The sequence below is a fragment of the Phoxinus phoxinus genome (assembly GCF_949152265.1).
Source record: "Phoxinus phoxinus genome assembly, chromosome: 13".
Classification (NCBI taxonomy): domain Eukaryota; kingdom Metazoa; phylum Chordata; class Actinopteri; order Cypriniformes; family Leuciscidae; genus Phoxinus; species Phoxinus phoxinus.
Window position 1 is genome coordinate 24931258 of NC_136888.1, and position 23309 is coordinate 24954566.

General features: G+C 39.2%; 1 protein-coding gene across 1 annotated transcript in view; it reads left to right on the forward strand.

Moving 5' to 3' along the window:
- Positions 1 to 23068, forward strand: part of apoba (apolipoprotein Ba) — a 30889-nt gene extending 7821 nt beyond the window's left edge. The window contains exons 4-29 of the mRNA XM_079632374.1: positions 3002 to 3147; positions 3273 to 3420; positions 3575 to 3727; positions 3816 to 3940; positions 4745 to 4833; positions 4965 to 5412; positions 5517 to 5631; positions 5722 to 5865; positions 6039 to 6244; positions 6932 to 7136; positions 7242 to 7421; positions 7539 to 7742; positions 7863 to 8030; positions 8113 to 8318; positions 8507 to 8689; positions 8781 to 8911; positions 9956 to 10166; positions 10351 to 10523; positions 10612 to 10787; positions 10903 to 11024; positions 11286 to 11659; positions 12282 to 19865; positions 20089 to 20200; positions 20292 to 20321; positions 20419 to 20605; positions 20687 to 23068. Coding sequence (XP_079488500.1) covers positions 3002 to 3147; positions 3273 to 3420; positions 3575 to 3727; positions 3816 to 3940; positions 4745 to 4833; positions 4965 to 5412; positions 5517 to 5631; positions 5722 to 5865; positions 6039 to 6244; positions 6932 to 7136; positions 7242 to 7421; positions 7539 to 7742; positions 7863 to 8030; positions 8113 to 8318; positions 8507 to 8689; positions 8781 to 8911; positions 9956 to 10166; positions 10351 to 10523; positions 10612 to 10787; positions 10903 to 11024; positions 11286 to 11659; positions 12282 to 19865; positions 20089 to 20200; positions 20292 to 20321; positions 20419 to 20605; positions 20687 to 21907 — 13041 coding nt within the window. The 3' untranslated portion in view covers positions 21908 to 23068. The remainder of the gene's footprint in view (positions 1 to 3001; positions 3148 to 3272; positions 3421 to 3574; positions 3728 to 3815; positions 3941 to 4744; positions 4834 to 4964; positions 5413 to 5516; positions 5632 to 5721; positions 5866 to 6038; positions 6245 to 6931; positions 7137 to 7241; positions 7422 to 7538; positions 7743 to 7862; positions 8031 to 8112; positions 8319 to 8506; positions 8690 to 8780; positions 8912 to 9955; positions 10167 to 10350; positions 10524 to 10611; positions 10788 to 10902; positions 11025 to 11285; positions 11660 to 12281; positions 19866 to 20088; positions 20201 to 20291; positions 20322 to 20418; positions 20606 to 20686) is intronic.
- The last annotated feature ends 241 nt before the right edge of the window (positions 23069 to 23309 follow it).

Below are 23309 nucleotides of genomic sequence, written 5' to 3' on the forward strand. Positions count from 1 at the left end.
ATTTAGTCACTTATTTGGATTAGTATGCTAGCTGCAACCATTTACATCCAGTCTTTGTGCTAAGCTAGGCTATCGGTGGGTGCGTCAAACAGACTTATAGCACGCACGGAGATAAAAAAGGTATGTATGGACTTATCTAACTCTGGGGGATAAGGTGAATAGGCTAAAGTCCCAAAAAGTCGGAGTGTTCCTTTAAGATAAATTTCCAAAAGATTATTTTTATTCCTATTTTTAGGCAACTTTAGCATGGATGTCTAGACTTATGCATAGCTCTCTATATATATACTGTATAGACCAGGGTTCACCAAACTCGGTCCTGGTGGGCCGCTGTCCTGCAGAGTTTAGCTCCAACCCCAATTATACACACCTGAACCAGCTAATCAAGGTCTCACTAGCCATACTAGAAACTTTCAGGAAGGTGTGTTGGACCTGGTTGGAGCTAAACTCTGCAGGACAGCGGCCCTCCAGGACCGAGTTTGGTGACCCCTGGTATAAACAGATAAATCTTTTGTAATATTATACATCTCCTTACTATCACTTTTAATCACTATCACTCCTGCATCCTTGCTGAAGAAAAATATTGGCTCCCTTTTGATACGGTTCACTCATACTGCGTCGCAGACACAATGGGAAAACTCCTTTTTCTCTGATTACTGAAGATAATAGAATAACGCAGTGAAACTGAACCAATGGCTGAGCAGCGGAGCTGCACAAACCTATGGGGAGAAAGCCCGCCAGAGCCAGCTGAAATGGGCTGGGCTATCCCTCTATAAGCTGGCAATCTGCCATAGGGAATCAGATTAATTCTCCTTCAGCGACAATCATCTTCTCTTCGCTGACACTTCCAGACTGAAGACGCCTTCTCGCCATCTGAAGAAGCCCAGCAGTGGATCAAGCTGACTCAGAGTTTGGCGCTCTGCAAGCAAGCGGATTGATGCACTGCATGCAGCGATCTCCCCTGCGGCTATCCGCCGAGTCTAAAAGAGCAAATTCAGAGCAAATTTCCAGCGGCGTTGTTGCAAATGCCCCGCCACAAGTGTGACTCGTGCAGGGCTCCCTTGCAGGTATCTGACGAGCACAGTGAGTGCGTCGCCTGTCTGAGGAAATCCCATGCAGAAGCTGTGTTCATTGAGACGGTGGACGGTTTCGCCGAGCGCTTCACCGCTGCAAAGAAGACGTCGCAGGCTATGCGACACTTCCTGCCCAAGCCCTCCAGTTCTGCATCTGCTTCAAGGTGCCAGAAGAATGTGCCAACTCAGCAGCCCGAAAAGCCTACGCCTCCAACCGCTCAGCCCAAACCAGAGCCTGAGCCTCAACAGCATTCCCGCTCTGCCAAATGCTACCCCTTTCCGAAGCGCCAAGGTCCCGGCCTAAGATAACGCTGGATTCTGCGCCTTAGAAGCCGTCCTTATCCTTCAAGAAAAATGGAGAGGAAGGGGCTAAGTCTCGCTGTGGCCAGACCACCCCCCAAACTGTCTAGAGTTTGCCTCCCAACCCTCTGTTCAGTTCCAGGTGTTGGAAGCAATGTGTTTGTTGCAAGCATTGGGTCCATTCATGTTCACGCTCCATGCAACTGACTGCTGTTATAGCGAACAAAATAAAAAACAAACATTTTCAAAAAGAGAGCTTTTTTTCTCTTCCAGTTACCACGAACGCCAGCCCCTGGCACAGCGGGTTGTCGCTCGAATGACTTCAACCCCTGGCCACCCGGGCCTGTGCTTGGGAAGCCATCCCCGGAGTTTCAAGTTGGGTGTTGAACACAGTAAGACGAGGTTTCTCGCTGTAATTCGCTCACAGGCCTCTCCGTTTCAGGGGTGTGGTCACCACCTCTGTAAGGAGCAACATGGCTCATGTCCTCCGCACTGAAGTGATGAATTTGCTAGTTAAAGGAGCTTTAGAATCCTTTCCTACGACCCACAGCAAGTCAGGCTATTACAGCCGCTACTTCCCCGGTCTCGGACACCTCCGCATCAGGGTGGATCATGGCTGCATCATGGCCCTGACCCCTTGGAAGGACCCTCGTTGGTTCCATCGGGCGTGGATCTGGGAATGGTCTCCAGAAGGAAGGTGGTCTCGATAGACACTTCCAAAACGGGTTTGGGAGCTCTGTGCGAGGGCAGGCCAACTTCCGGATCCTGGTCGAGCGCAGAAAAAAGCCTTCATATCAACTGCCTGGAAATGCTGGCAGTCTTTCTGGCCATCAGAACGTTCTTGCCAGATCTGAAAGGGCACCATGTCTTAGTCGGTCGGACAACATGGCAGTGATGTCCTACATAAGCCACCAAGGTGGACTCAGATCGAGGCCTCTGTACAAACTGGTGAGACGCCTCCTATCATGAGCACAACCCACTGAGAGCGGCGTACGTGCTGAGCAGATTGAACCAAGGGGCAGACAAGCTATCCTGGGGCAACGTGTCCTTGGGAGAGTGGGCACTTCACCCCCAGATGGTTCGTATGATCTGGAGTATCTTCGGGAATGGAACAATCTGGCCCCACCAACCAGAGTTGAGGACCCTCCACCTCAGACCTCTGGTCTGTCTTCTACAGCTGGTGAAGACCTGACGTCCTGTGACATTTCACTGGTACTTTCTTCAGGAGCTTCTGGATAAGGGTCGCACCCCTTCCACGCTCAAAGTCTATATGGCGGCCATAGCTGCTTTGCACGCTCCTGTGGACGGTCAGTCCATAGGCAAGCACAACCTGGTTGTCCGTTTTCTGAAGCCCTCTCACGGTTCCTTCATGGGACCTGTCTACAGTCCTCAGGGCCCTCAAGGGAATTACGGCCCCTTTCGGCGGGCTCTGGCGGGCTTTCTCCCAATAGGTTCGTGCAAAATGAGTTTTCCCATTGCGTCTAGCGAATGCAGTACTCGTTCCGTTATCTCAGGGAACCGAGGTTAAGTTAGTAACCGAGTATATTTCTTTCTTTCTTTATCTTACTGACCACAAACGATAGTGTTTAAATATGTGAATACTGGATGCATATTTCTCTGTCCACCATCAGGTTGAAATTGAGGTCCCACAGACGTGCAGCTTTGTCCTTCACACGACAGAATGCATCCTGAGCGAGGTGTCAGTCATCAACGCACAGGGTCAACCTGTTTACAGACAGGCTGCTGGAGCTGAGGCCTTCCAGGTTGCCATGGAAAAGTATGTGGAACAGCCAGTAATATTTGGGATAATCCTTCTCTTAAATAGAGGAAATACCCCTAGTTCCTTCAGTATTGTCCAATATCATATTTTATTCAATAATGCTTTTTGATACCCCTTTCCAGGAACCCTCTGAATTTTGTGGTGGAGCAGGTAACCAGTGTTTCCATTTATCCAGAGAAGGACGAGCCAGAAAACATTTTGAACATCAAAAGAGGAATCATCTCTGCTCTTCTCGTGCCAGTCCTGGAGGGAGAACACAATAAAAAAATGGTGAGATTAAAACAAAAATTTTGAGTAGACACAAATGCAGTCTACACAATTCATTTTTCATGCGTTGTATTTTTGTCATATGTAAAATACACTTCTTTTATATACTGTGGGGTTCAAAAGTCTGAAACTTCTTCTCTGTTCTTACATTTTTAAGAGCACAGTCCACGGCATGTGCAAGACTGATGTCACAGTCAACTCACGGAAGGACATTGACACAGATGTCACTGTAGTCAGAGATCTGTCGGACTGCAGCCATTTCTCACCTCACAGTCTCCCCACCAGCCCCCTTTCTCTCATGCCTGGCCTGGTAGAACACACATGGCTTATTTCTTTCAATATCCATTCTCAGTCAAAAATGCTACTCATACAACTTAACTAAAATTTTATTTTTGCAGAATGGTCTTATGTCCAAGCTAATCAGCAGTACTCAGACTTGCAACTATCAGTTTGACAACAGGAGGAAGCACATGACTGAAGCTCAGTGTACAGAGAAGCATATTTTCATCCCGTTCTCACACGAGTGCGTAATCTCTTCCCATAAAGGCTTTGTTTTGGATTTCTGGTTACTGACCTGATCACAAATGGATACTTCACACAAAAATTGAAAATTCTGTTGTTAATATTCATCCTTGTGTCGTTCCAAATGTAAGAATATTTTTCTAACGTTCCCATTAAGTTAAAAATATATTTCTGAAAGTTCTCTGAACGTTTTTTTTCAAACGTACCAACATTAAGGGAACATTCCATTTGATCATTTTGAGAACATTATGGGAATGTTTCTTTTGAATGTTCTCTGAACGCTTTGAAACATTAGATGACTGTCCAACTAAAACATGAATGATGTATAAATAATATTTATGTGCTATCATTTTGAGACCAGATAACTCTATTAATGTTACTGAAAGAATGTTTGCTCATAATAACTTTGAGAGAGAACCTTGCCAGAACTTTTCGTTAGCTGGGTGAATGGTGGTGACCAAGACTGTCAAGCTCCAAAAATGTCAAAAAAGCACCATAAATATAGTCTATACAATAAAAACCATGAAGTTCTTCCGTACAATAAAAAATAATGTTATATTATTATTATTATTATTATATTATAGCTTTATGAAAGTAAATTTATATAGTTATTTAGAGAAAGTAATTTTTTACGTCTTAGCTCTCTAAACAAATTTTCGCAATTTGAATATGCACATATTTAAAGTGGCTGCATTGTGATTAGTTATGTGACAAAAAAAGGATGATGACATCATAATTGATGTCAAACCTGGCATAACACAGTATATAATGTTAATGAACATCAATGTTATAATTTCTCCTACAGGGGGCAGTATGGTATCTCCTCAGAAGTAAAACAGAGTCTAACACTAAAGGATTCAGTGAAAATAAACAGCAGATATTTCAGTAAAGATGGTGAGTAGCCTTAAGCTGTAATAATGTAAAATAGTTTGTTTTACTTTGTATTTTACATGATTTTGAGAGGTATAGAGGTGTGATAATATGAATAAATAAACAACTTTCCTCTGTCTTTTTCTTCTGAACAGACACTCTTGAGAAGAAGTTCTTTTTAGAGGAGGTGGAGGACAAGCTTCCTGTTCAGTCAAAGGATGATGTGCTTGCCACAATGAGAGAGCTAAATACACTTAGCAGCTCAGGAAAGAGTCAACAGAGAGCCAGCCTCTTCCACAAGTTGGTGTCTGAAGTCCGTGGCTTGAAAAATGAAACGCTTTCTGGAGCTGCTGATGAGATGATGAAGATCTCAGAGTGGCTTACATGGCAGACACTTTTCCAGTGTGGAACCAATGAATGTACCAGTGCCATCATGCAGATCCTCAGGACTTCTGATAAGTCAGCCAGAGAGGTGGATGCTATAGTTTATGCTTTGAGTCTCTTACCCCAGGCCAGCCCTCAGAGGGTTAGAGACGTGCTGAGCATGGCCCAAAACAAGCCAAGCAAAGCCATCATGTATGCTCTTGCCAACACTGTGAAACAGTAAGTGTCAGAGATGTTTACTCAGTTAGCTTCTCAGTTAGCATAGGTCAAGATCTTCTGTTTTGAAATTGAATTTTAATGGATAAATGTATATTTTGCACCAGACTTCCTCAAGACCAAGCAACGTCAACACCTGAAGTGAAGGAAGTAGCTGAATTCATGGAGTTCATGCTAGGTGATTGCTCTGGAGATGAAGACAGCACTTTCCTTACATTAAGGGTACAGTACATCTAACTCTCTATCCATCCACCTGATGCATATATAATGAACACAAATGTCTCAATATTAACCAAAGTATTTATTGTACAGGTTATTGGTGTCATGGGAAAGTACATGGAGAGATTCCCATCTCTGAAGTCTTCTCTCCTAAATTGCATGGGCCAGACGTACGCTTCTCTTCCAGTACAAAAAGCAGCTATCCAGGCTTTCAGACTCATGGAAATGAATTCAGATGTAAATCAACTCTTGTTAAGATTTACAGCATTTAGATCATCCTCATTCCAGTTGTTAAACGATGCATCGGTTACTCAAATAAAATCCGTTTAGTACTTTAACTTAAAGTGAAAAACAGTATGATGATCTGGATTCATTCTAAAGCATTTGATATTTTGATTTGTTGTTACTAGGTGAGAAGTGCCCTGATACAACAGTATGAGAATACAGAGGCACCAGCACAAAAACGCATTGCAGCATATCTGATGCTCATGAGGAACCCTGAGGTAGCAGAAAAGGTGCTGAGAACACTTAAGAGGGAGCAAAATGAGCAGGTTAAGAGCTTTGTCTCCTCCCATATCACCAACATATTGGAATCAGAAGATCCTAACCTGAGCACGTATGTACACTAATATTTCAAATACTAAATGTGTTTATTATTATGGCCTTCTAGTTCAAAATGATTTGTCTTGATGTTTTCGTTGGAAGCAGAAGCAGAAAATGTGCTCAGGATGTAGCACAATGAATGTTCAAAAGTGTTTGAAGTTTTGGCCATGTTTAAATATCTTACCTCTTGAGGACAAATTCTCAATTCTTTCCTCAGACAAAAGAAATACTTTTTTATGTTGTCAAGATAACCCCAGTCTTCATACATTTAATCATTTTTAGGAATGCACCAATATTAAAAATGCTTTATAATTATTTTCACATTATTCCCGATTACTGATAACTTAAAATTCTATATTATTTTGTCTTCATAAATGAATCATAAAACACTCTAAACTAAAATCAGTTGTTTTAAATGCTAAGTGAATTTAGGCATCATAACATAAATTACATTTAACAGTGTTATTAAATCATTAGTGTTTTTAAAGATAATCTTGAAGTGAGTGTTATATTATGGCAAAGGTATCCACAATTGATATCAAATATCATCTGTTACTTCTACTTTCATCTGATACTTAGAACTTTAAAACAAACTCTAACATTGGTCTATGACCGATATGGCACTGAAACATTGTGCATCCGTAATATATTTATATTTATATATACACATATATATATTATTATTTTTGTCTATGTTTAGAGCAAAGGACTACATTCTTAAAGCTGTACAAGGGGATGCAAGCTTTAACGCTATGGACTTCACAAAGTTCTCACGCAACTACAAAATTGAAGTCCCTCTGGTTGGCTCAGTAGAAAGCAACATGATTTTTGATTCTGCCAATTACATGCCCAGAGAAGTCATGTTAGCCACCACACTTGACAATTTCAATGCAGAAATACTGGAGGTACTGTATAAGTTTATCATAAAATAAATATTTTAAAAGGCTTGATATTTTTTGTGTGCCTATATTTTCCATTTTTATGAATGCATGTGATCACTTCTTTCTCAGATTGGCCTAGAAGGTGAAGGCTTTGAGCCAGCCATTGAAGTTCTTTTTGGTGAAAATGGTTTCTTCCCTGATACGATCTCAAAAGCTATGTACTGGGCCAATGACAAGATTCCACATCCCATCAAACGGGTTTTGGATAAGTGGATTTCCCCACTAAGAGGGGAAAGGATGAAAAGACAGGTAAATATCTAAAAAATCTATTCTATCTCAAATCTCTTAAGTGTAAAATCAAAATCCACCTAAATAAAACATAATGCTTAAATTATGCATTATGCATAATTCTTCTTTTCCCTTAAGGTCCCTCAAAACATCATGAGCAATATGGAAGAATACCTCTCAGAGTTCAAAAAACGCATTGAACAGATCGAAGATGCTCCTAAAGGCCTGGCCTACCTGCGGTTTATGGGAACAGAATTGGGATACTTGAAGACCAATGAACTCAATCTCATCATTCAGTACATTAAACTATACACAGAAACATTTAAGTCGATGTCTGTGAATGTAAGTGTTCTTCATAGACTTTGAAAGTATGGTTTTCTAAATGCATTACCATAAAAATCTCAGTCTTCATCAACAAGATTTAACTGTATATTGAAGTGTGATATTCTCTTGCTATTGCAGTTAATGGGAAAGCTGATATCTAGCTTAGAGAATGAGGTTTTTGTCCACTATATGTTCCTGGACAAGGCCTTTACACTACCTACAAGTGCCGGTTTTCCACTGAAGTTTTCCCTATCTGGAGTTCTGGCCCCTGGAGCCAAAGGAGGCATGACCATTGACCGCATGATGGTAATCCTCACTAGTGTACATTTTGTCATGTCACAATTAAGTAGTAAATTATTCATGTTTTTTTTTCTGTTTTTCTTCACAGCAACAGCTTTCATTCATGCCATCTGTGGGAATGGAGTTTGTTACCCAAATGGGCGTTTATATCCCAGAATTTGTGGCAACTGGGATTGAGACACACACAAACATGTACCATGAAAGCGCTGTTAATGCCAAGGTCACTGTAAGTGACAGTCAGATCAAGCTCTCCATCCCTGCACCGCAGGGAAACATCCAGCTCTTCAGCATCAGGTAGGCCATCTAAACTCTCAGTATCCTTTATTTATTGTTTCTTATCAGATGCTTATTTACTATGCACTTATACTTTTACATACAGTACTTATACTCAAGGGTCACTTTTTTTCTGTACTATTGAATGATATTAAAGAATCAAATGGAACATAAAGAAAAATATGTTTCTTATTTCTCTTCCAAAACAGTAACAAGTTGCTTTCAGTGACCTCCACTCAGACTAAGATTGTCCCCTCCATGGTAGAGGACAGGACTGACTCAACTGAGTGTAATCCCATCTTTCCTGGGATGAATTACTGCACTATTTTGCGCTATTCAAATGCTAGTTTAACCAATAATGCCCCATACTATCCTCTCACAGGAGAGACAAGGTAAGAAACAAGTGGATGTACAGTATGCAAACATCTTTACTTCCATGGTTTATGCACCTAAAAACAATAACAGGAATAACTTTCTTTTCAGGCTTGCTCTGGAACTTCATCCTACAGGAGAAGTGCCTGAGTACACGGCAATGATTGCCTATGCATTGCTGAGGGAGGGAAAAGAGGGGCGCCATAAAGTCGACTCTGTGAAAATTGTTCTCAAAGCTGAGAGTAAGTTTTCAAACAATTTGAATGACATTTCTTATTTTATTTCTAACAGTGGCATTGAACATTTAACAGTGCTTTTAATTTTTTGCGGCTTTAATATGTTTATATATACAGGATATGGTTGTGTTAAATGTTGTCAAGATTTATTTTTATCAGATTTTAACAAAAGATTTGGGTTAGTAAGATTTTTCTTGAAAGAAATTAATACATATATTCAGCAAGAACGCATTAAGTTGATCAAAAGTGACAATAGAGAGACATTTATAATGTTACAAAATATTTCTATTTGAAATAAATCCTGTTCATTTCTAAGTTTCTATTCATAAAAGAATCCTAGAAAAAACAGTTAGTTTCCACAAAACTTCCAGCACAACTAGTTTCACTACTGATGATAATAATAAGAAAAAAAATTGCTGAGCACCAAATCAGCATATTAAAATTATTTCTGAAGGATGTGACACTGAAGACTGGAATAATGTCTGATTCAGCTTTGCCATCACAGGAATAAATTACATTATAAAATATATTAAAATACAAATAAAATATTGAATAATATTTTACTACCACAGACTACTATTGATACTAAAAAAGTATAGTATATTTTATATTATATCACAATATTACTGTTTTTAATTTATTTTTGATCAAATAAATGCAGACCTCTTTCAAAAACCTTTGAACAGTATGTTTAGTGTGCATGCATTAAAAATGTAACACCTCTACCTTTTGGGAAAATCGAATGGAGCAAAGATGCGGATGACTCATTTTGCACTACACAGATTTTGTCCAGTCAAATTCACCCGCAAGTTATCAAGTAACAAATCATGGCTTATGGCTGTGATTTAAATATAACCTATTTGCTATTTAATTGAAAGTATCTCAGTTCAGTAAATCATGTGCTTTTTAAAAACCACTAATAAAAACAGTTCATGGAAATTAAAAAAAAGTATTTATCTGGTCAAGATTGATTGCGTTTCGATGAGTGTAAGCTGTCAAGTATAAAAGAATGTGAAATCGGTCTAAAAAATAAGTTCTTCTTATTTTAAGGTGCTGAACCAACCGAAGCCACAGCAGTTGTGAAATACAATCGCAATAAGAACATCCTCACCACTGACCTTCAGATCCCTGATTATGACCTTGAAGCTGGCATCAAGTTGGCAGTTACAGATAGCAGCGCAAAAGGAAAAAAGATGCGTGGTATTACAATTGATGTAACTAACAAAGACATCCCACAGCTTTCACTAGTTGGGCATGCCAGGTACAGTATATACAATTAGTTTAAAACATATATTATTTAGTAAACACTCAGTAGTCTTAAAAAATATTGGAACACTGCAATCCCATCAGCATTATGGATACTTTTATTTTAACATGACATATACAGTACTGATATGGGAAGTGTCATTTGATGCTAATCTGGATTTTTATGTGTTTCTGAGAAGGCTGGAGTCTATGAGGGATGGTCTGATTGAGCTTCAGTTGGCAGTGCCAGCACTACAGATGGACACCTCTGCCACTGCCACCTTAAAGAATAACAATGGGCTCATCCTGCAACTTGAAACAGCCTTAAACATGCCGGAGACAACATCTGTGCAGAAAGCCATACTCCGATATGGTAATAAAGCACACATTGCTAATGAATCAAACGTTCCTGGAATTAATTTGTCATTGAGTTTTTAATTCTTTTCTTGGTGACTTTGCAGATAATAATAAGGTTGAACTTGAAATGAAGTCAGATATAAACTCTGAAGTTGAGAAACTTTTTCCAAATATGGAGGAGTACCGTAGCCAGTTGCAGTCAAGTATTGATGATATCCTTGACCAGAAAGTCACCAAGACTGACATGAAACTTCGTCACATTGTTTCAAAAGGGTTAGAGGTAAGTGCATCAAATCAAACGTGAGATTTGTCTTAATTGCATTTATTTTACCATTTGAATATTTTAATGGCTTTCCTGAAGATGCACATTTCATAATTAGTTATTTTGTCCCTAGGCAGTGAATATTTGGCTGGATAAATTGGCGGCAGGCAGTTCATTTGTGAACATACAGAGGAGCAAGAGAAGCACCCCAGAGCTCATCTTGCCATCTTTGCCGGAAAAAATATATCTTAAATCGTGAGTGACACTATTTGTTACTTTTTACATAAAAAAAAAATATCTGCTGATATAGGGGAGGCCGGGGCTAGTTGTCACATTAGGAAGTCCCAAGGGTGTGTATATATATAGACCACTAATGTAATGTATTACATTAATATTTTATATAATATAATGAAAATACAATGATGTGTGTCCAAATTTAGTTTATATGCATGTGTATTATATGCATTGATATTGAGCTTGAACTTATTTTTTTCTTCATGTTTTTGTTATGTTCAGTGATTCACTGATGAGATACCAGTTCAACAAAGGCAGAATCTCCATTTCACTTCCTCTTCTCCTAGGAGGAAAGTCATCTGCTGAACTGAACATCCCTCCCACCCTAACACTCCCACAGATTCAAATTCCTCTCATTGGCCTGGATATTCCTGAGAACAACTATAAGATTCCATCATTCACAATTCCCCGTGCTTTGGACTTCTCCTTACCCATGTTAGGTGTAGCAGAGGTGTCTGTCAAGATGAACAGCAACTTTTATGACTGGGAGGGTTCCATCTTAGGGGGAAACAACACTGTTGACATTCCCAGTTACATTGCTAAGTACAAAGTGATGGCCATCTGCCCTGTGACACCCCTCTCATACAAAATTGAAGGTATTTAAGTAATCAAAACTCATCACAAAGGGTCGGATTTACTAACAGCTTGCATCAGCGCAAACCCTCTTTTGTCATTCAAAAACTACTGTGAGGATTTACTAAAGACATGTAGTGAAAAATTAGCACTGAAAAGGCATGGACATAGTTATTTTTGCAGCTGACCTTATTGCATATGCATGTGATGGACCTTTCAGATGCCAAATTTATGGGTGGAGAGTATTGAATCATGCAAAGTGATTTACTAAGGTTTGCGCTAGTCAATTTTCTGGTATTTGCACCATTATTTACCACCCAAAAAAAAGCATGTCTTAAACCAGACTCTAAATTGTGCTACTCTTGGTAGATTGCATTGGTTATTATGGAAGTGATGAGCATGATCTCCATTTCCTAAACAGATGAGCAGAGTCTTTGTTCTTTGATTTGCGTGTTTAGTAAATCTGGCCCTAAGATGACTGTCATAATGACATCTTCATTTTATTTGAATTTATTTTACTTCTATTACATTCTTCGGTACATTAGAACTTTGTTATTATTATACTTATCACATTTTATTACATTATTAGTTAATTATTTTTATTCCTTATTTATTAAATGTAGATTTTTTTTTCTCTTCACATAGGTATGGGCATGATCACTGGTAAAATCGATGATACTCTGAAGTACTTTGTAAATGGATCCATCAGTCATTGTTTACTTGACGCCAGCCTGAGTGCCTTTGAAACTATGAGTATGGGTGATAAAATCAGTGGTAGGACCAACTACAGGATTGAAGCATCTAGTCCACTTGGTCTGGACACCTCTCTGTATTATTCGGCTCAGTCAGCTTCCACGAGTGATGAAGTCATTGGAGATGGAAACTTTGATGGATTTATCAAGGTAGGCTCTCTCTATGCCAACTCCACCCTTAGCCAATCTTATATCTACAATATGCTCAAAAGAGAAGGAAAAGGAGAGTCCACATTGAAGTTTGACTCCTCAATCATCCAAGGTGAGAATGTGATCAAAGGATCCTATGTCAATGGAGAGCTGTCGCTTTTGTCCAAAACAAATGCCCAAAATGATGTTCTGAAGCACATGGCAGAATTAAAGCACAAGAAAGGCCAGCTCTCTGTGAAGTCAGATGGTAGCATGACTGCACTTGGAAAAGTTCTCCGCTGTAAAGCTGATCTTGATGTCACGAATGAAGAAGCCAGACTGAAAGTTGAATCCCAGGCAGATGAAGCAACACATCATGCATATTCCCTCCTAACTGGATCCCTAAACAGTAATGGCCTTGAAATTAACATAGAAGGTTTGCTGAATTTTGAAGATGGACGTGGGACACACAAAGGCACACTTACTTTTGGAGAAAATGGCTTGACCACCAGTTGCATGACAACCATTGAGGGAATTTCTTTGACTTTTGAAAATAACTTCAATGGTGGTATTGATGGCGATGGAGCCTCCATGTTTCTTCTATCAAAAGGATCAACACAGGACAACACAGTTGAGCTCAGTGCGGAGGGTAAGATATCACCCAAAGAAGTGTATATAACCAGTGTTTTTAAAGGAAACGCCTTCGATGGAACGGCAAGAAACACCATGAACTTTGGTATTAATAAGCAAGGACTGAGTCTGTCTAATACTATGATGGGTAACTTACAGAAAATGAGATCGGAGTGCACACATACCCTGACTGTAACGTTATGGACCTTGGCTTACCGCTCCAAAATGGACAATTTCATCTGTGATGGAGCGTCCTACAACCATGACATTAAGATTAATATGAGGCCATTTATCACATCAATAAGTGCAAATAACGAACTTGAGATTTTTGATTTTGGACTCGGTGGTGAAGGCCACCTTAAGATGGAGCCATTTAAGATAGACGCAGCTGGAAGCCTCAGTGGGAAGTATGGGGAAGAGGATAATGTTAAGCACAGCTGTGAATTTACTTATGCAGAGCTGGCAGGCACCATCAAATGCGATACAACAGCAAAAGTCTTTGATTCCCAGATAAGTAACAACTTTGACTTGGATTTTGCTGGACTGTCTTCTGTTATGAACAGCAAGACACAAGTAAATTGTGAATCTTTACGTCTTGAAAATAACATTCGCACAATGGCCATGCCGTTTAGCCTTACAATCGATGCCATTTTGAACAGCGATGGCACTGTGAAGTTTTATGGCAAGCACAGTGGTCAGCTCTACAGTAAGTTCCTCTTGAAAGCTGAACCATTGGCCATTGCTAAGTCACATGAATGCAGAGCTTCTGTTGTACACATGTTCCCAAACGGAGAGTCAGCTGAAACGCACATTGAAAACAAGATTGACAGCTTTCTGATACCAAATGAACAGTCTGTGGAATGGAAGTTTAAGTCAAAGCTAAATAATCATGCATACAACCAAGATGTCAATATGTACAACAAAGAAAATGAGATGGGAGTCCAGTTCTCCGGAGTGCTTCAAACAAATCTTTTGAACACTGAAACAATATCTAGTGATATTCCATTAGACAATCAAAAGTTTAGTGCTTCTGGGTTTGTCAAGTATGATAAGAACAGCGACTGTCACATTATTTATTTTCCATTTATCGAGAGCTTCCCTGCTGCCTTTGAAAGTATGAAAAATACAATTCTTCACAAATTCGAATTCCTCCAAAACTACCTCAACAGTTTAGATATCAATGGTTTGATAGGTCGGTTTAGAAACAAGTTGGATGAACTCCCTCAAAAAGTAAATGACTTTATAGTGGACATGGACCTAGAGAATAAAGTCAACAATGTCAAGAACCAGCTGATTTCCTACATACATGACTACACTGTATCAATAGATGACCTTGATGCATATGCTGAGGAATTTAAGGAGGCTTCTAAAAAGAAAATTATTGATTTAGCAACCAGAATTCGGGATCTGATGATTCAAATCAAAGATGGCATTGAGAGTGGATCGTGGGCCAATTCTGTCTCTGACTTTTTGACGCAGATTGAAGATGAACTTAAAGCTTTTGATGAGAAATATGAAATAACCAAAACAATCATAAGAGGCATTGATGGTATTGAAGATATAATAAGACAGATCGATGTACAAAAGCTGCAGGACAACAGTGCTGCTTGGTTAAAACAACTGGATGCTAAATATGAAATTAAAACCAAACTTCAGGAAAAGCTAAGCGAACTGAGGAAGATTGTTGAGACATTTGACATTAAGACGTTACTTGAAGGTCTGAGAGACTATATAATCTCATTTGATTTGACTGAATATGTGGAAGAACTATCTGATCAAATCCCATATGAAGACATTGAGAGAGTGTTGGATTCTGCAAAGGATGTCATTGTCAACTGGATAGAGGAGTACGAAATTCCAGAGAAAATGAATAGAGTTTACTTAAATGCACAAGAGCTTATTTTAAGGTATGAAATTGACAAGAAAATTGAAGTTTTTGTGGAGCAGGCCATTATATTAGTCAAGCAGTACAGAATCCAAGAGCTAGTGCAGGCTGTAGTGGATACTTTAAAATCGATCCAGTTTGAGTACATCTCGGATAAGGTTATGGAGGTCTTGGATAGAATTGTTTCTTTGTTAAAGCTGATGGACCTCAAACAAATTATAGATTATTTAAATGAGCACATTCTCTTGATTATAAAGACACTAAGAACTTTTGATTACAACACATTTGTTGATGAAGTAAATGAAAAAGTAAAGAACATTGTCAATTATATTAACAAGCAGATAAATGAAGTTTATGAAATCCCACTAAAAATAGAGGCATCCAGAGAGTTTATAAAAGAGATGCAGGTGACGGTTATTGATTATTTGGAGAAAATGAAAAATACAAGGATAGCTGAAGTTTGCAGGAATATTATAGATGTAATTCACACTACTGCATATAAAGACATAAAACTGAAGATCCAAGACATTCTCGAGGATGTTAGGCAGAGAGTCAGTGACATGGACATCAGAGATGAAATCTTGGTTTACTTGGAAAGGGCAAGTGGTGCTTACGTCAACATGATTGAATACATCTCATTACATTTCATAAAACTCATTGATGAAATTAAGAAGATGGTTGAGGATAAGGAGCTCCTCAATCAAATCAATCAAGCTGTGGAGGGAGTTCTCAACGCTCTAAAGACGGCAGAAATTGACGTACCCACCTTTATTCTTCCATTCACAACTCTGGAGGTTTCTGCCTTTAAGATAAAAATGGCAAGGATACATGATATTAAAATTCCAGCAATGATAGCAATACCAGGATTCACTATCCTGGACCTTTTCAGTCTTCCTTCCATCACAGTTGACTTTGAGAAAATCAAGCAGAGCATTATTGACTTCATTGACAAAGTTCGCCAGATAGAAATGCCAGAAGTGGACCCTGAAGCCATCTTCGGGAACTTGCGAGCTCTTTATCTTTCCGACTTGCCTGATTTTACTTTCTCGGAGATCACTCTATCAGAGATCAAATTCCCAGAGATCACTGTTCCTAAACTGAAACTGGATAGTATTGAGATCACCATGTTGACAATCCCCGAAGTCAAAATCCCTGAAATTCCATTTGAACCATGTTTACCAGCTTTTGGCAAACTTTATGGAGAATTCAAAGTAGATTCTCCTCATTATACATTGATGACATCTGCAGCTCTCGAGAACACAACAAGAACACCCAAATCCCCACAGTTTAAAGCTACTCTGAACTCAATGGGTAAGTCAAGCCATGAATATCTTGACTATACTCTGGATGCAATGCTTCAAATTGAAGCTCCAAAAATGAGAAAAATGGTTATTAGTGAGACTGTCAAAGTTAGGCACATGGCCCTTGGAATTGACCATGAGGCTTCTGTTCTCTTAAGTGGTCCTTCAGCAGAAGCAACAGTCAAGACAGCTGCTAAAGTCACCACTCATATATACACAGCTGATTTAATTAACAATGTAGGCATTACTTTAAAAAATGGAATATCTGCAAATATGAACACAACTTACACACATAATCTGAACATACCCAACATAGATGTTTCCAGTCAGGCTATAATAACCAAAACAGCAGACGCTCGTTTTGAATCAGGGATTATATCCGTGACCATTGGAACAGCGGGAAGTGGAAAGTGGTCTCCATTAAGCCCATCAAGGACCATCAAGTCCATTGATGACTATTCTGATGAAATAACACACAAGAGTAATTTGGAGTTCACTGTCAATGCTGGCACAGCAAAACTCAATTTTGATGGAGAAACAAACAGCAGAAACCTTAAGATGAAGCAGTCAGTTAATGCAGAATCTGTCATCTTGAGTCACATTACTATTGATGCCATTGCTGAGACTGAGGCGCCTTTCATTAAGGGCAGTGTTTTGACGCTTAAAGGAAAGGCTCAAATGGAGGATGTCCGAATGGAAATAGGAATTTCACATAACGCTGAACTTATTGGAAAAGTGAGTGGAAGTATATCCAATGCATGCGAGTTCTTGGCTCAACCATTTGAGGTCACACTTGATTGCAGAAATAAAGGTAACTCTAAAATTCTCTTGCCCCTTAAGCTGACTGGAAAAATCGATCTCCAAGATGACTTTGGATTTACCTTGAACTCCAATAAGCAACATGCTTTTTGGGTGGGTCTGGCTCGCTTCAATCAGTACAAATACAAACACAACTTTACTTTGGATAACAGTGAAAATGAAGCTGGAATCTATGCTTTTGTGGATGGTGAAGCCAATCTTGACTTCTTGACTGTTCCACTCAGTATCCCAGAAATTATGATCCCATACCTGGATATGAAAACACCCAAAATCAAAGAGTTTTCTCTTTGGGAAGATTATGGTCTGAAAGATCTTCTGACTACTCCTCAGCAATCATTTGACATTGATTTCAGGCTCTTGTATCAGAAAAACCCAGACAAGCACACATTTGATCTAAACCTTAATCCAATCTACGAAGCCTTCAATGAGAATGCCAAGATCTTGAGTCTGCATTTTGAACTCGGAAGAGACCACATTTTTGATGCCCTTACCAATTCCTACAACAAAGCCAGAATTCAATATGAAAAGTACAAAATTGACACATCAAACCAGCCGCCAAGATATTTCACTGTTCCTGGATACACCATACCCATACTAAAAATTGAGGTTTCAGCCTTCCGAGCCGAATTACCTGCATTTAGTTATTTCATACCCAAGGAGGTTAGCACACCAAGCTTTAAAGTTCCTTTGATGGGGTTTTCAGTGCCATCATACACCCTTGTGCTTCCATCTTTGGAGCTACCAGTCTTGCATGTGCCTGAGACGCTTCAAGACTTGACCCTACCCACATTTACAATACCAGAAATTCAGAATAACATCATGATACCTGCATTTGGAAATATGACTTATGAGTTCTCGATCAAATCTCCTGTAATAACTCTGAATGCCAATGGTGGCCTGTATAATCAGTCTGACATTGTCATCAAGTTTGATGTCTCGTCAACATCCGTGTTTGACGTCCTAAAAGCTAAACTTGATGGTAGTACCACCATCAATAAAAGGAGAGGTCTGAAGATGGCCACAAGCCTGTCCTTGGTACATATGAGTGCTGAATGTACTCATGAAAGCACTGTGAGCCTCACAAAGAGGAACATGGAGGCTTCCTTAACAAACCTAGCTAAAATTAAGCTTCCAGTTTTTACGATGGACCTAAATCAAGTGGTTCGTGGTAATACTAAGTCTAAACCAAATATAGCCTCTAATGTCAAAGTTAGCTACACTTATAATTTACCCATAATCGAAACGGAAGTCACTGGAAGCATTGATCACAATTTTGCTCTTGAGGCGCTGTCATCCTATTTCTCTTTGGAGAGCACTTGGAAAGGAACAACAGATGCAACCATCATGGAATGTGCAAATCTTGCTGGATCTTTGGACAATGAAGCAACTATTTATGTGAATGCCAATGGTCTTCGTTCCACACTGAAAACTGATGTAACCTCTAAGGTCTACCACCAAAAGGCTGGTTCCTGGAATATGGACGTCACTAAAAACCTCGCTCTTGAGGCCACTCTGCGGCGTATTTATGCTACTATGACTTATACAAGCACTAATGCAGCTAGTATTGCTTCTTTTTCAACAAACGGAAAGCAAAATGTGAGGTTGACGCTTGAGTTTGTTCCATTGACAACTTTGTCAGCTAATCTTGATATTGACTTATCACAGCCGAGTAACCTCGGTCATGCTGGCATAGTGCAGAATGCAGATCTTTCCATCACTTCAGACAAGCAAAAATTACTTTGGAGTGGCAAGGAACAACTAGCAACACTGATCCATTCCTCTGATCTTAAACTATCAAACGATCAATCTGAAATCCGCATGGAAATGTCTGAATCCATTGAGGGGAATGTTGCATTCCTGAAGTCAATCAAATTGCCAGTCTACCATAAGAGTCTATGGGACATATTTAAATTTGGGGAGGTCAGCAGTACTGACCAATTGCAATTCCTCAATGTTTCGACTGTTGTGATGTACACCAAAAGCATGGAGGGAAGACTGTTTGCGCTACCAACAAAATTGTTTAAAAATGGTGTGACGTTTAATATCCCGCAAACAACAGTGAGCATCCCGAATTGGTTTAAAGAAATTCCACAAATGATTAAACAGGTTGATATGCGTTTCGAAAAGCCTGACCTGCCTGATCATATCTCAATACCCCCAGTTATAGCAGTTCCAGAGTTTACCGTACCTTTCACTACTCTCCATGTGCCGTCTTTTGTCATTGATTTGACAAACCTTGAAATTCCCAATGAGATCATTACACCTAACTTTGATATAATTTTGCCTGGTTTACCAAAAGTTGAAATCCCTAGCATAAATGCTAAAACTAAGTATCTGAAAGACAAAATGGCTCATCTGTTTGTCAGCTTACCAGAGTATGAAATCACCATCTCACCATTTAACCTTCCCAAAGCATTCGATATTGGCGAGTACCCAATGCGCCTGGATGACATCACAAAAACACTCTATCATTTTGAATTGCCAACTATTATCATCCCTGAACAAAAAATCGAAGTCCCAGAGATATCTCTCCATCTCCCAGCTGGTGTGTTTATTCCAACCTTTGGTGCCCTGTCAGCCACTGTCAAAATGTCTGCCCCAGTTTACAACAATACATGGACTGGAAATATAGAGAAAACAGAGTCAGGAATTGCTTGCACAATGAAGTCCACTTGCACATCCACCATGGTTTTCCTGGAGTATAACTTGGATGGTAAGTTTAAAAGACTTTTGCAAGTTCATATGAATATTTAGTAGCACTTTATAATAACTTTAATGAACAAACACAATATTACATTATATAATTCTAAACAAACCAATAAATATGCATGTATATTGTGTGTATATATGATTGATCTGTCAAGAATTGTGCAATATTTCTCAATTAATAATATTCATTAATTAATATAATTTTCTATTTCACATTTTATTTTTAGTGATGGGCACCATCATTTTTGAGAATGGAGCTCTGGGTCTAGATGGAAAAAGTACCTTTACCCATCGTGATGTGAATATAAACTGGAAGCATGATCTTAGTCAGAATCTAAGGTGAGAACTGAACAACACATCAATTTCTCAAACATACACATTTATAAATTCTCCTGTCATCATTTCCTAATGATTTTTGTTGTTTCTCTAGAATGAAACGTGAAGAGTCTTCAGTTTCCAGGTAATCGCTTGAATTTCGGTTTTATAGGCTTTGTTGTGCTTTACCCATTGCAAAATTGCAATACTAATGTTACTGTGAATGTGTTTTTACACCACAGTCCTTCACGTCATACGCTGGGCATTGACATTGCAAGCCAGACCTTTGCTGACATGAGCTTTCGTTATGCATCGCACAACAATGGAATCACGTCCTCGATATCCTCACCAGCAGCTGGCTTCATTGGGTTCCAGTTCACTAGGAGGTCACCATCTCAGTTTTATGCAAAACTGTTCAGCAGATATTTGGTAAGAGAGTGATAATCTTTTGCCAACAATTTATACAACTTATTAAAATATTGTAACAAAATGTCTGCATTGTTTATCCAGTCAACTCCTGACAAGGACACAGACCTGATGAGTTTCAAGGTGACTTTGAAGAACTCTGAGAAGTTGAGCGTTCAGGTTGGCTATCATATCAATGGACTCTCAGACATGATTAATGGCCTTAAAGACAGACTTCCATCTATCATAGCAGCTCTTCACAAGTTTATCAACCAGTACCACATTGATCACCTTGGCATGGACCTGAACCGTGCTGCCCTAAAACTGAAGAACGCACTCTCCAACGGTATCGACAGAGCTTACCAGGAGATCCCGCGCATGATTGATGCTCTACAGACCTCAGTTGAGAAGCTTAGACAACAGAGTAAAAATATGTGGAGGAGAACACTGGATAACTTTCCTCAGATGGATCTTCAAGAGTTGAGCAGAAGGTTCTCCAGCAGCGCCAATGAATACCTTCAGAAGTATGAGTCAAATATGAGGGTTCTCTTGGACGCTGCCATGAAGTTCTTGAAGGACACAAAATTCCACCTGCCAGGTCTGGAGGAGAAGCTTACAGGGCAAGAGTTGTACAATAGGACCAGGCAGTCCATTTCAAAGGCAACTGATACAGCTACTACAAGTTTTTTTAGTCTCATGGAACCAATTGCTGACTCCGTTTCAGGTAATATTAACAAAGTAGAATTTACTCTTCCTGGTACCACTAAGGTTATTAGTGGGAAGAACATTTTGAAAGATCTAAGGTCTGCCATGAAATCAGCGAAGGATCAGATTATGCAGGCAATAGAGAGATGGGACAACTTCAAATTGGAGAAGGTGTTTCAGGACATGTTAAATGTAGTCAGGGTTTACATCCAGAGGGCTGAAGTGTTCCTAAACTCTCTCAGGACTGAAAAACTGGAAGACATTTCCTCACACATCAATGGGATTTACAAAGAGGCAGGGAACTTACAAGTTACACAGAAGATTCGTGAATGGATGCGGGAGGCTAAAAAAAGTTTGTCTGAGCTCAGAGACTTTGCCAAAAGCAAAGTCCAGGAGCTGTACAATGAAATATCCATGGAAAATCTCAACTCAAATCTGAATGATCTTCTCATGGTAGTAGAATCACATATCAATAGCCTGTTTAAGAGCTATCTTACGTTTATGAAGTCATTGCCGTCATATACGGAGCCATATATACGGGTTTCAAACAAAAAAACGGATGTGGATATTCCTCTTCCTTTCTATTGGAAATCTTTTAGTGAATGGCCCAGCATGGCATAAACCTTTTAACAAAAAAGTTTGCAATAGAAATAGAAACAATAGAAATACCCCCCTCACCACCACCACCATTTTCTTCTGTTTGTTATTGTGTTCCTCTAAACTCTGTATGAAGTTGGTATGTAATTTCTACATTTTAATCTTTAGTTTAATTGTAGTTAATTTAAGTATAAATAATATACTATTGTAAGGAATGTCTGTCTTGATGAACTATGTTTTAAGAATATAATTAAGCTAAAATGATTTTGGAAGTATTTAAGGAAATGTATAAATAAAAAGAGCTGCATGACATGCAATTTGCAAAGACTATTACGAGTAGAAAGTTTTACATAATGACTTTGGAGTTCTTTTCTGCAAATTCTTTAAAAAGTATTTTACAGTTCTCCAACAAACATTGAACTTGTGATAGTGTTTACAGCTTTTAGCCAAAAGAGGGCGATGTCTTCATGACAACAAACGACTGCATAGCTGTGGATTTCACTTCTTGCTTCTCGTAAGATCATAAATGGTTAACCAGCCGTGCTGTTTCACTCCACTCAGTGCGTGGCCACACCAGTCTAATATAGTAGGTTACATTCCCACCATATACTGCCCCTGGTTACCTGGTGGGGAACAGTTCCCTCCTGTTGTTATTTCATATAACCTCATCAAAAGAGCCCCAAAACAAATGTTGCTAAGCAGAGAGACTGCCACCTGTTTGGAATCTGGGCCTGTGCTGTGTTCAAGTGTGTGCTGCTTTTCCCACACCAGTCTTTTCAGACAAGGTTAGAGGTCATCAGCACTGGAGTGGGGGTGTAAGGGATAGGATATCGGCCTCATCTGGCTCTTCTCCCACCTTTATTTTTGGTACCTGGATGAAACATGCAGAACATCATTTTTTTTCTTACTATTTGGCCGTCAGAATCACTCAAAACTAAGCATATCCTGAGTGTATGGTGATGTTTAGACCCAAAAATGGCTTATCACTCATTATGCATCAACACCTGTTCTTTAGGAACTTCCTGTTAATATTTTGACAACAACTTTACAGTGCAGTGCACTGTACTGTATGGGACTACAGATGTTGCGTTTCTGTTTCAGAAACATTCAAATATGAAATTTTCCATCTCATATAACAGATGGATAATATATTTGCCATTGTCAGCTGATGCAGATACACTTTCTCTCACTTATCATCAATATTGTGAAAACTATTTGAGAAGTTTTAAGAAGTATGCCAATTAGGTACGCGTGTAATAAAAGCATAAAAAACATTCCCATGTCACAGACAATTCTAATTTTGTCTTGCCAAAAGTACTATCAACGTTAGTGCATCTGCTCCTGGAATAAAGGGAATAAGGTAGCCTGCTACCATAGGCATGATGAAGTGCTTTCTTAGGAAAGACGTTTTCCATTTCTTTTGGCT